Here is a 14418-nt window from a genome sequence, read left to right as displayed (position 1 = left end):
AGGGTCTCACATTTCAAGAGCTCCCACTGTACGGAGCCATAGTCCGGCACAAAGGTCAGCGACATTATAGTTTTTGTCTCTGGCCCCCTCGTTACAAAGTCCAGAATTTCAGGCAGGACCCGAGACACTTGCTGGCGGGAGTCTAGAATGACCCCCAGCGGGATTCTCCTGATCACTAACTCACAGGATTTCTCCCACGGGCTGTACCATTTTGCAGTCATTTCCATCGGTCAGTCTCTTACTGGGCTTCTGGCCCTTTAAGCTCCACACAGCAATTTCCTTTGCAACCCAGCAAAAAAATAAAATGTCCAGAACAGCATGGACGTTGCCCACATCCTCCACCAATTGTGAGGGGTAGCTCTCTTTTACTGGGGTCACGCTCACAGATATCTTCACAGACAACGGACTTTCATGTTCAAACTGTGCTTTATTGTGGCAAAAGCACAAACCTAAACGGTACAAAATAAAATCCTGCCCATCTGGGCACTAACTAAAACATAAGACGTGTCTCTCTGACTCACCTACAGTATACATCACAGTTCAGGTGCGGCTTTCTCAGCCCAATAGTCCACCAATCCCCAGGCTGCAGCACGGTCAGAATATCTCCCAGCCTCGTGGTCTCTCAGCCTTGCCCAGCTGAGACCACACTCACAGAGCCTCACCAGGCCTCTGTTTGCACACTTTCCCCTTAGGCCCCTTTCACACAGGCGAGAATTCCACTCGGGTGCAATGCGTGAGGCAAACGCATTGCACCCGCACTGAATCCGGACCCATTCACTTCAATGGAGCTGTTCAGATGAGCTGTGATTTTCACGCATCACTTCACACAAAATCACAGCATGTTCTATATTCTGCGTTTTTCACGCAACGCAGGCCCCATAGAAATTGCGGATGCAATGTGATTTTTCACGCATGGTTGCTAGGAGATGATGTTAGTAAATTGATAAGTCAATTTACTGTATTATTTTCCCTTGTAACATGGTTATAAAGGAAAATAGCATTCTTAATACAGAATGCAACTCAAAATGTGGCTTGAGGGGTTAAAAAAAAAATTATAATTTACTCTCCTCATCCACTTGTTTGCGCAGCCGGCATAGTCTTCTTTCTCCTTCTTTCAGGACCTGCAAAAGGACATTTGATGATGTAATTTCGCTCACCATGTGGTGAGCGCGGTGACGTCGGCACAGGTCCTGCTGAATGAAGATAGAAGATTACGTCATCAAAGGTCCTTTTGCAGGTCTTGAAAGAAGAAAGTATTGCCGGCTGCGTGAACAAGAGGATCCGGTGAGTTAATATTTTTTTTTTAACCCCTCAAGCCACATTTTAGTAAGCATTCTGTATTAAGAATGCTATTACTTTCCCTTATAACCATGTTATTAGGGAAAATAATAAAATCTACAGAACGCCTAACCCAAACTTCAGTGAAGAAGTCTGGGTACCACAATCAGTTTTTTTTTATCACGCTCGTGCAAAACGCATTGCACCTGCGCGATAAAAACTGAACAACGGAACGCAATCGCAGTCAAAACTGACTGCAATTGCATTCCTACTCGTGCGGTTTTCCCGCAATGCACACGCTACGCATCCGGAGCAAATCCGGAACGCCTGTGTGAAAGAGGCCTTACTGACACCCGTGGAGGTGCTTTATTCCAGCCTGAGTACCTTCAGCTGGTCTCACCTGTGGTGGAATAGGGGTGTGAGATATCCACCCCTTCCTTGCCTCTAACCTGTGTGAGATCTGTCACGGTCTTACACCAGTCATTGGCTGAAGCATGTGACCATGCCCATAGCCAGCCAAATGTGACCCATGCTGGGTATGGAAGAAGGAGAGTGAAGGCAGCACAGAGGACTGGAGCGGCGTGGAGCAGGTAAGAATGAATCTTCTGTTTCAGGGGCCACGCTTCCAGAACTTGTTAAAATATTTTTATTTATTTTTTTTACCAGAAAACCCCTTTAACTTCAGATTTGTTTGAAGGGACACTTCTGTTGGAAATATTTTTTATTTATTTTTTAATACAGAATTTTTTTTTTTTTTTTTGCTGTATTTGTTTTCATTTTGGCAATATACCATTGAAAATTAAAGGGGTTGTCGTGTTTCAGAAGGAAAGTAAGTACTTAGCTGAGATATGTAGCAATGCATCCTACAAAGATACGGCAGGTATTCCTTGTAGGAACACATCTTGATAAAACTAGAACCAGGCTGCATATTGTTCATGAGGTGGTCTGTAAAGGAATGAAGATTGCAGAATGAAATTTTCATGCTGCTTTTTTTTTTTTTTTGTTCAAGATAACTGACATTTCAAAATATTTTTATATTTTTTTTCATGTCAGAGGTGTCCATAGCTTTTGGGGCTTGTAATGCACCTAAACCTTTTTTTATTTTATTTCTTTATTTTTTTAACAATGTTTTTTGTTCACATTGAGATTTTAGATTAAGGGCTCATGCACACGACAGTATTTTGCGTTCAGTATACTGGCCGTTTTTTGAGTTCAGTATGCGGTACATATACATATACCATTCATTTCAATGGTTCAGCAAAAAATACTGAAGTGTCTCCGTGTGCATTCCGTTTCAGTATTTCCGTACCGTGAAATGATAGAACATGTCCTATTCTTGTCCGCAAATCACGGTGCTTGGCTCCATTCAAGTCAATGGGTCCGCAAAAAAACCTGAACACATCCGGAAATGCATCCGTATGTCTTCCGTATCCGTTCCGTTTTTGCGGAACCATCTATTGAAAATGTTATGCCCAGCCCAATTTTTTCTATGTAATTACTGTATATGGCATACGGAAAAACGGAAAGAAAACGGAACAACGGATCTGTGAAAAACGTACCGCAAAACACTGAAAAAGCCATACGGTTGTGTGCATGAGCCCTAAGCCAGAACAGTGGTCACTGTTAGTCACGTGTAGTAAACACTTTAAATGGGCTCTGACTTTTCACACAACTTAGGACAAGCAACCATAAGAAACTTTGTAATATTAGAGGGACATACTAAAAAGAATTAAGAAAAATGATGAAAAAGAATGAACAATATTATCAATTTGTAAAACTAGAGAGATATCATTTTTCCTGTGTTTGTTACAGATGGAATGAACACAAATTCCACATATACAGGTGTATACTAAATTCCCTTTGCTTCCTATACAGGGAAAAGGATATATGTGTAGTTTATAGCGGAAAGATCACTTGATCTACATATACTGGACCCAACTGGATGTGGGCCGCTTCTTTTCCTGTTCAGCTGCATAGTATAAAATAAAGCTGAACAGGAAAAGAAGCGGTCACGTCTGGTCGGGACCTGAGCAGAAGAGCCTGCAGGCCCCATACGAGGGTAGCGGAGCAGTGGGACGGGCAAGTACTATGTAAAAGATCTTTGGTCTACAGGATATTACCAGCCACATATTAGCGAAAACGTCCAGAAAACTCTTTCAATAAAAGTTTGTGTTGTTTTCTAAAGGGAAAGGCTTAAATTTACTCATGGTGTATATTAAATAAATTAAACCTTTTCAACATGCTTATTAAGAGGTTTTGTGTTTTAATTGTGCACCAAGATATGTAATCCTGCTGACAGCATTATTTAAAAATGTTGTGTGTTCGGTTAAAGGGGTATTCCTATCTTAACATTTGTGGCATATCATTAGGATATGCCACAAATCCCAGATAGGTGCTAGACCTCTGGGACCCACATACTATCTTGAGAACGAGGCCTCCAAAGTAGAGAGAGAGTAGTTGCCAATGCAGCAACCCTTCATTTACTGAAAATAGCTTGGCGCTGGCTCGGCTGTTTCCAGAAGTCCTATGGCAGTAGAAGGGGAGTGGTCATGCTTGGGCACCTTGCTGTCCATTCACAAATATGGCACCTCCAAAAATAGGCGTGCACACTCGTTTCCCTGTTTTCAGAAGTCTCATTGCATTGAATGGAGAGCACTTCTGGGTCCTATTCTCGAGCTTAGGAGCGTTTCTCAGAGGTGAGACCTGTAACTATCTGACATTTGTGACATATCGTTAGGATATGTATCAACTGTTGAGATGGGAAAACGCCTTTAACTCAAGTCAAGGACTATTACCACCAACCTGTTTAAGCTAGAGAAATCTTACAGTAATTTCTCTTAAGTCTTCATAAACTATATATACTGTTTATTCTATATCAAACAAGCAAGCCACTATATACTGTATTGATACTCTGTTCATCCTTGTATTAGAAGCACAGGGAATACAAAGTGAACGCTACTTCTATGGAATATCTGTTCATTTCACTATAAACTACACATATCCTGTTCATTCCATGCCTAAAAAGCACAGACAATTACAGATTTAGGAAACATTAACTCGACCGTTAAGCTGACAGTGTAAAGCCTGTATTGTATGGAGCGTTTCCTTCCCGACATTTGCCTGCAGAAACAGGCTGTGTAGTACAGCCTCAACAACCTGAACATTGTTCAACTAAAGCAGTGTGATAGGCTTGTATGTTAATGTGCTAGGAATTACTTTACTGCCTGCTGCATCTGTATGTTATGTGTTCACTATAAACTGTGCATATAGCCTGTTCATTCCCTGTCTAGGAAGCACAGGAAATTTAGTATACACTTGTATATGTGAAATATATGTTCATTCCATCTCTAACAAATACAGGAAACTAAATATACCTCTCTAATTTTACAAATTGATGATAATTATTTTTCGTCATCCTTTTCTTCATCCTTTTAGTATCTCCCTTATTAGAGAGACATGTTATCAACTATTTAGCTTCTCCCCTCCCTGCCCCAAATGCTTTTTATATTTTTTATTTTTTTATAATGCATTGAATCCATCAGAGACAGGAGCAGCTCACTGAAGGATCAGGTAGTAATTGTCAATACAAGTCTATGTAGATGGAAGGAGCAGAGTGAGACAGGACTCCAAGAAACAGCAGAGAGACTGATTTAGCTTAATAAACACAGGTTCTTTATTCACAACCATACATTCTATATAAAGTCCTCCATGATCCAGGGTCTGCTTCTGAGTGAGTAAGAGAAAGATGGAAGGCAGATTCTCCTCCATTTTCTGTGTGTAGTGGATGGCAGCTACTCTCCACCCACCAGCTCTGGGAGATCTGCAAACTAGACATTCAGCATGCACAGGAGGAAACTGCTAAAATGCCAGATACAATTCATACAGTATAGTGGCCCAAAATTGCATTATTCTTGTACACACACTGTAGTATTGATTAATGCAAAGTATGTTTAAAGTTTAGGTACGCTTTAAATGCTTCCAGATTGAGGAATGTAATAGTTCTATAGGCTGTGCAACTATTTACACAATATATTATGTACTTATATTATGTATTTATAGGCAAGAGCACAGGCTGAAGCTCTTCGTATAAATGATGTCCACTTTGGAGTTAAACCCGGCTCAAGTCCTTCCCCTAAATTGCACTCCAGCGCTGCCGTACATCGTTTGAAGAAAGATATACGACGCTGTCATAGTATGTCTCGACGCCCTCTTCCCCGTCCAGATCCCTCAGTACCCTCGGGAACTACTTCTGGGCTTCGTGCTCCTGTGTCTCCTTTTTCAGAGACTGTACGGATCATCAACCGCAAGACCAAACCTCGAGAGCCAAAACGGAGCAGAATCATTCTTAATCTGAAGGTAATTGACAAGGGAGCAAAAGCACCTCTAGCACGCCCTAAAATTCCATCCCGAAACCGAGTTATTGGGAAAAGCAAGAAGTACAGCGAGAGCATGCTTCGTAATCAAATTCGCCATTTGAAGTATGGAGCATTCTCCCTGTATAACAAGCCAAATGTTGAAGATCCGGAAGGAGAAAAAGCAGAAGATGAAAGCGCTAACCAAGGTCTTGGTGATGAGAGCTCTAGTACATCTGGGTGTCCTTCACCAGCTCCATCTGATGATAGACCTCCTAAATTACTTCCTGAGACCCTAAGTCCAGCTGTTCCTGACTGGCGGGAATCTGAAGCACTGGATCTCTCCATTCCACCAGAATCTTCTGCAAGCAAGCGTGGCCAAGGAGAGCCTGATGAATCTGACCCTGAAGAGGGTGGAGACTGGCGCCCAGACATGTCACCTTGTTCCAATGTGGTAGTGACGGATGTTACAAGCAACCTTTTGACAGTCACCATAAAGGAGTTCTGCAATGCACAAGACTTCGAGAAAGTGGCGGCTGCTAGCAAATAGTAGGGAGAAGGAACTGTAACCGTAAAGGCAGTTTAACTATTTAAAGGTTAATTCACTCGTAAGCTATTGCTACACCACCCATTTAGTACGTACTTTAAGGTCATGATTCATATGTGGTGCTGTTCTGTAAGATGGTGTGCATCACATTGACTTGAATTGACCTCTATCTAGGTTAATAGACGTCTATAAAAATGGCTCATCTTATATCCTTACTTGCTTATGATGGTACAATTTAAACTTAGAATGTGATGGCACTTACTAGTCTTTATGAAATAAGTATGTGTGTCATTTTATATGTAGTGGAGCAAAAAGCAACAAATGTGAATTGCACATTTTTTGTGGCTTTTAAACTATATTCTTAGAACTTGTAAGTTAAAAGTTTCAGGAGGTATACATATTTACAGCATGAGTCTCTGGATGTGGATTCATTATGAGGAAAACCTATCTATATAGTTGAATATTTTCATCTAAAAAAAAAAAAAATGGGCAGTTAAATATTTGGTATACTTTTTCATATGTCTATGCTTATTTAATTTCTGCAGTGGCAACTCTTATTTCTATGTGTGACATGCTTCACTTAATGTCAATGAAAAATATTGCCACAGGGCAGTCCTAAAAAGACATAAATGAAATAGGCTACATTAAATTACTTGGCGCAGGCAAAATTAGCGTAAATAATGGTGAGAAACTAGAATAGTTACTAAGTGCTCTCATTTATATTATGTATAGTTGACTAGAGATAAAGGGTCTACAGCTATGCATTGCGGATATGTGTTTTATGTAATATATCCATGCATCCTTATGAACATAGATGTGTTCAATCGGATGTTATTTACACGGTATATTCACGGTTATTTACACTGTATATAACGTAGACAGCTGTAAATAATCGATCTAAAAACACTAAGTTTTATGATCTCTGTATAGATCCTAGTGACCACGCCTAATTTTCATATTGGTAATACTCCCTTTATAACCAGTACAATGGGATATGACTTACGTGGGTCTGTGTATCAGCATCATTTGTATGTATCATTTCCAATCTAATGGTATTGCATTTACAATGCACGGTAGTTTTCACATATTAATACTTTCTCTGCTGTCGCTCTATTCTTTCTCTATGGCAGTGCCCGAGATAGCTAAGTACAATGCTTGCCCACCACTCCATTTATTTGGGCGACTTGGGGACCCCCAATCTAAGGATCAATGAGTGTCCAGAGGTCCGATGCCCACCAGATACTTATCTTGGGGTAACCCCTTTTAAGACCAGTTGTTCGAGTATTTTTCTTTGAAACTGAGAATCTGTATAGCAATTTGGAGGGACCAGAAAAAAGTCTGCTGCTCATTGTAAATGTAAGTTTTATTCTAGATAGAAAGTTCCTTTATAAAGATGTGGGTGAAATTAGAGAAACAAAGGCCAGTATTTCTCTGCCATCACATTTTCTGATTCATTTCTTGTATAATTTAAAAACGGAAGACCCTTACTAGCCGGTTTGTGTATAGTAGGGAGTTAAATCCAGCCAACTTGCTGGAAAGGGTGGTGTAGGTAATTGCTTTTTATTGAAATGCTTAACTTATTGGCTGAAAGAATGAAACTCTTTATTTCCAGCCTGAAACTTGAAACATAAGCTTCTGAGTGAATGCATCTTTAACTATTGAAAAAGAATTGTGGACAAGCTAGTACAAGACCTGGAGAAATGTGATCTCTGGAAAGCCTTTGAGGTCTATGGTGTTATAAAATTTACTGGTGCTGAAACCTATTTATGTCCATTGTAGATGAAGGGTGTTTATATCACTGCATTGATAAAGTGGTTACTTAGCCTGTCAGGATCTGCCTCAAACCGGCACTGCTCTGCCCCACTTCCTAAATGTCTTTCAACGATAGGGAGCTAAGATGACACCTGGTGCTAACCTTCTACAGATCTTCTACTTGGTGAACTTCCAGTGTGTTTCCCCAGTAAGCGAAGTTCCGTCATTTCAATGGGTGTAATTTTCTGTGAATGATGACATGTGAAGGCCTGCCTGAAATTCTTAAGAGCATCTGTCACTGTATAATGAGTTATATTAATCAATATTATCATATTCTCAGTAGAATTTTCAGTCAAATGCATTTCCATATTTCTGCATCCTATGAATATTTGTATCGACTGACCCTTCTAGACTTCTATGGAAAATTAATTTTAGACAGTCAGCTGAATACATACATAGAGTACGAAATCTATTGGTTTTTGGACAGAATTGAGCCTTTAGCAAATATTTATAAGGAGCTATCTTGGTCAAGGATCATTACGGAGCTATTTTGGTGAACGATTTCTGAGTAAAAAGCAGAGAGAATCTTGACAGAACTCCTAGGAGAGACACCGAGTCCTTCCTGATTACCCCACCCACACCCACTGATTCCCTTCCTTCCCTGTACCAGTGTGCGACACAAAGTGGTCAATCATTTTGGGTGGGTGGGGTTAATCTTCAATGATATTCTCCCTGCTTAAAACTTCACATAACTATATGTAGATGACAGATGCTCTGCCATGGGAGCAAGGCTCGGCCACATGGCAATGTTGTATTGTAACATCACATCTAATGATTGTCAGTGGGGTCAAGGTGCGACTCATTATATAATGCAACAAGACCGTCACGAAAAAAAGAATCCAACACTGGTGGGTTTTTGGTCGCGGGTTGCAAGTCGCATGCGATTTTGCCATTATGCACAATGCAAGTTGTGCACAGCTGCAAAAAATAGCTTAACAGCTCTAAAATAGTCATGCGATGACAAATGTGTTTGATTGCGTGTCTTTTCCAAGACCCTCTGATGCGCTGCAGATCACCATGTAGCCCCAGCATGAAGGGAATCCTTGGTGCTATATCCTGAAAGGTGTTTTAGTTTGATACTGCTATATTGTTTTTTTTTTTTTTTTTAAGAATTCAGGGTAGGTTTACATATGCAGCAACTAACTCTGGTAGTCTGTTCCAGCAGAGGAATAGACTGCCAGAGCTTAAAGGGGTTCTGCAGTTATTTGAAACTGATGATCTATCCTCTGGATAGATCATCAGCATCTGATCGGCGGGGGTCCGACACCCGGGACCACCACCGATCAGCTGTTTGAGAAGACAGTGGCGCTGGCAGTAGCGCTGTGGTCTTCTCGCTACTAATAACTGTAGAACCCCTTTAAAGTATTGCCGAACACCGCCAGATCCCCATTAACTATAATGGGATTTTGCTGCTTTTTTTTGGGCATTTTTTTTACCAGAAAGCAGCTTGATCCCTTTTGGATCCCATTATAGTCAATGGGGATTTGGCAGTATCGGGCCATGTCTCCTTTGCCCAAAACAGTCTTCTGGAGTTGGTTGCCACATGTGTGAACCTACCTTTTAAGAAGTTGGAAGAAAATTGCTAAGTAATCCATATCCGTGAATGCTGTATCATGACTGCTTTCCAGACTTACAGTACTACTTCCTATGTGTATATAATTGAATACTTACAGCTATGTGTGCACTTATTTTTAGGACCTTTGCCCCTATGTTGAGGGGAGAATAGAGCAGAGATGGAATTGTACAAGATTTGCGGTATAAAGGGAAAAGGGGCAATACGCCTTTTTCCTGAGTTCACATACATAAGGAAAGTTATGCATGTGTTGTGTCTTATATTCTTTACAGAATGTGTTCACCCATAAAAATAGTTTTACAGCACCTCAAAGGAATTGGTCAGTAGGCAGATGCATTTACAAAATGTCTGGAAACCATTCAAGCCTTTATTATGGCTTTGGTCAGACTTTTAAGAATTTTCACTACTTTGATTGCATAGCAAACTTCATCTTGATTGCTGATTTATGCTTGAAATCTAAAGCCAATGTCCCATTATTTCTAATGGATTACATGGTGGAGGTTTATAATTATAGTAGTAGTAGTAATTGATTTGCTAGGGTATCCCTATTATATACACGTCTAAGTAATGCCCCTTAGAAAAAGAAGAAAAAAAAATTGCACTTTTTATTAATTCTCCCTGCTGCTTTCCTGTTCAGTATGTCTTGTGGTTGGAATATAAATTCCAGGACTAACTCAAAGAGTTACAACTTTCCTATAACCGATTACTAAAGAATGCACTCACTTTTCCGTCCAAAATGGCTCTTTAGCTTTTAGGAAAGTCTAAATGAATTTGTTAATTTATTCTAAAGCTAACTGCTAGCCGTCATTCGGCCAACATCCAGATGTCTTTTTGCCCTGACTCTCCCACTATCATGTTTCTTGTTCTGTTTGGTGGAGTGTTGGGATACGTGGCTAGTAGACACTTCTGGTGCTGCTTATCTTGAAATCTAAGCTTTCTGATCTGTCTTGTCGTGATGGCACCGTAGACATGAGATTGTTGGTGGATTCCACCAAAATCTCCTCTATGGCAAATGTTAGGTGTTTGCAGTGTGAAGAGCAGGAGAAAATGGTGCACTTTGGTAAATTATATATTTTGATGTAAAGGTGTAGACAGGCTATAAAATCGCACAGGTAAAGCCTGAAGACCCTTCTGATCTATATGCACTTGTGCATAGGACACTTTCCTCTTCCTCTCAGCTTGTATCTAAATTTGTATGTTTTTACCCTTTACTACCATTTAGAACCCTGATGTAAAAAGTATTTGACCGTAGTTTTTGTATAGGTTCCCAGATAGTTCAACAAATAGTGTTCTAGTCTGAACGTGTGGTAGGGGAACACTATTAGTTTGATCCTTCTTAGGCTGAGTTCACACGAGCGTGTCCGGATGCGTTGCGGCAAACCCGCGCGAGTAGGTACCCAATTGCAGTCAGTTTTGACTGCGATTGCGTTCCGTTGTTCAGTTTTTATCGCGCGGTTGCAATGCGTTTTGCACGCGCGTGATAAAAAACTGACTGTGGTACCCAGACCCGAACTTCTTCACTGAAGTTCAGGTTTGGGTTCGGTGTTGTGTAGATGTTAATATTTTCCCTTGTAACATGGTTATAAGGGAAAATAATAGCATTCTTTAATACAGAATGCTTAGTAGGTGGTCAATTGAGGGTTAAAAAATAATTAACTCACCTTCTCCTCTTGATCGCGTAGCTGCCGTGGTGATGGACCATGTGATTGGACCATGTGATATGACGTCACCACAGGTCCTTTAGCCGGCAGCTCATGATTAAAGTAGTAAGAAGAGACCGGCAGCTACACGATCAAGAGGAGAAGGGGAGTTAATTATTTTTTATTTTCTAACCCTCAATTGACCACCTACGAAGCATTCTGTATTAAAGAATGCTATTATTTTCCCTTATAACCATGTTATAAGGGAAAATAATACAGTGAATAGACTGTCATCTTAGCAACAGTGCGTGAAAATCGCACCGCATCCGCACTTGATTGCGGATGCTTGCGATTTTCACTCAGCCCCATTCACTTCTATGGGGCCTGCGTTGCGTGATAAACGCACAATATAGAGCATACTGCGATTTTCACCAACACATAAGTGATGCGTGAAAATCACCGCTCATGTGCACAGCCCCATAGAAATGAATGGGTCCAGATTTAGTGCGGGTGCAATGCGTTCACCTCACGCATTGCACCCGCGCGGAAATCTCGCCCATGTGAACTCAGCCTTAAAGGGAGTCACTTCAGGTAATTTACTGTTTAAACCAGGCACAATACCTTGCAGGGCTAGCTCAGCTGAATATAGTGATATCTTTAACTTACCAGTCAGTTGCTTCGTTCTGGAGAAAAAAAATACTTTTGACCCCATCTCCTTCCTGATTGTTTGACTACAGGAGTTGACTAGAAATGAGCAAATTTCTTATTGTCATTTGTGTCGAATTTTTTTTCAGAAAGTGCTCTGAAGAGGACTGGACGTGTATACTTGCCATTTGAGGAGAGAGAGGGCTGGCAGTGGAAGTAGGAGCAAGGGTGCACAAATAGTTTTGGGCCCACCCTTTGTGCATTTAACGCATTTGCACATGTGTTAACAGCAACAGATCGCTAGCCCTACAAGGCATTCTGCCTGGTTTAACTGTGAATTTCTTGGTACTTATGAACGATCAGGAATGCCGAGATAACGTTTAAGGTGCATCCACACATCGCAATGGTGATGCGTTTTAGATGCAGCAAACAAATGAATTCTTAATAATGCACGCGTTGTTTTTTTTTTTTTATAATTTTTTTATAACCACATCCAAAAAAAACAGCACTGCTGTGACATGTGGCCGCTCCCTTACAGATCAAGCGGTCAGAGCAGCTCATACAGATTTAAGTGAGGACAGCTGTAAAGACTGTGAATACATGAAGGCTGCAGAAGGCAAACGGTTTAAAAACTTTAATAAAAACCAATTGGAAAAATGTTTGTAGCCTAAAATAATAAAGTGCAATAATAAAAAAAAAATGCATTCAAATTGTCCATAGCCTTTATATTAAGTTGACAAAGAGAAGCAAATCCAAAGAATGTGTTGTAATACAAGTAGCTTGCATTTTTCCAGACAGCAGAACTTGTATCTTTTTGATTGAGACTTTTTAATTGATGAATTATATTTGTAGCTGTACTTTACTTTTTATACATAGGACAAATACTGTATTTTGGTTGTATAAGGATGACCTCCAAAATGAATTATAGCCTGCTTCACAGTGAATGTGCTTTAAACACTGCTGGATAACAGGCAGCATCTAGAAGTGTTGAGGTCATGTTCCAATTTGAAGACTGGGTATTTGTCGTGTACATACCGTATACTGGTGCCCTCTAGAAAAGTTTGCTGGCAGCTATGGTTGAACGTTCAGTTAATTACCCGTTGCAGACATTTCTGTAGATGGTCACATACCTGTTGTTGTGCTTTTTTTAAAAAAATATATTTTATATTTCTTATTAAAGTACAAGTATTTTTAAGAAAAAAAATGTCATTGTCTTGGCAGTTGGAGGATATGGACTTTATGGATGGCTGTCACCCACTTGGTGTCCCCCACCCCCCCTGTTTTCATGGATGGCCACATAATACTACATTCCTCCTTAATAAATGGCTGCAGAGGAAAGTATGGCTGAGGGTTAGAGAAGCTAGTTTCAGTTTGAAAAGGGTTGTCTGATAGTTTCTCCAATAAGAATTTGGCATGTGTATTTCCATTTAGTGTTCTCAAGAACCCTTTGTATAAGTGGTGGACCTTTTGATAGTTAAACTCCTGCAATATGAGGATGTAGTACTGATAAATGCTGCCCTACCACTAAATGAGCTTTAATGTAACAAGATTGTTCATGGACTATATGCAGATCCGAATTGGTCCAGCTCGTGAAACTTCTTTCTAAGTGCTTGGAATAGATTGCTGGTTGCTAGGGTATAGTCATACACAGGCTGGTGTATAACAGCCCATTGACCTTTCTATGAGATAGGGGAAGATATATAGACCTAGATATTGAGCACTTCTGATCATTAGATGTACACTCCCACTCTTTACACAAGCCCAATATATTGTTCTTTATCTGATATACACTGCTCTATACATGGCAACTGTTGTGTCATACATATTTGCTTTCCAATCAACCAGAACCCTTATTTTTTTCCAAATTATTTTGGCCTCTCGTAAATGGGTTTATTAAACAAAACGCAAGTTTCCATAAAAATGTCAGAACAGTACAATATCCATTGTTGCTTTTGGTCAGTAAGGCTTCATGCACACAACCGTATTTTGCATCTGTATGGTGTGAATAGCACACTGACCCATTCATTTCTATGGGGCCCGGCACACATCAGTGTTTTTTTTGTCCATCCATTTGGCCATTTCACAAATTAAAGAACATGTTCTACTTGTCTGTATTGTTAGAGTGCGAAAAATACAGCATGCACATGGAAGGTATCCATATTGTACAGATCTGTTTGCAGACTGAAATATGGACGTGAACGCACATCCATGAAGCATTGGGTATTTTTTTTTTCCAATTACTCCAAGGTTTTCATGAAGAAATGCCTCAGATTAGCCCTGAAGAATGCACTGTGTAGTTTAGACCTTAAATTCCTCTTTCTGTTTGTCTTTTAGTTCATCTGTTATGGCGGGGGTTCCACTTTCATGTTTTTTTTATGCAGTTTTTGAAGATAAAGCAAGGAGTGGTTTGAAAGGATTCCACCAAAAAAAAAAAAAATTTGCACCAAATACAGAATGTGGAAATCCAACTAAGGCTACTTTCACACTGCCGTTCAGAGCGGGTCCGTCTGATGTCTGCACAGACGGATCCGCTCCTATAATGCAGACGTTTGTATCCGTTCAGAACGGATC

At 40.2% G+C, this 14418-nt stretch overlaps 1 protein-coding gene across 1 annotated transcript in view; it reads left to right on the top strand.

The window, feature by feature from the left end:
* The window catches only part of CBX6 (chromobox 6), a 62153-nt gene extending 55726 nt beyond the window's left edge, over window positions 1-6427 (top strand). The window contains exon 5 of the mRNA XM_040407240.1: window positions 5338-6427. Within this exon, the coding sequence (XP_040263174.1) occupies window positions 5338-6180 (843 nt within the window). The 3' untranslated portion in view covers window positions 6181-6427. The remainder of the gene's footprint in view (window positions 1-5337) is intronic.
* Window positions 6428-14418: the final 7991 nt, after the last annotated feature.

This window comes from Bufo bufo, chromosome 9 (assembly GCF_905171765.1).
Source record: "Bufo bufo chromosome 9, aBufBuf1.1, whole genome shotgun sequence".
Lineage (NCBI taxonomy): Eukaryota > Metazoa > Chordata > Amphibia > Anura > Bufonidae > Bufo > Bufo bufo.
This window is presented reverse-complemented; position numbering and strand designations above follow the sequence as displayed.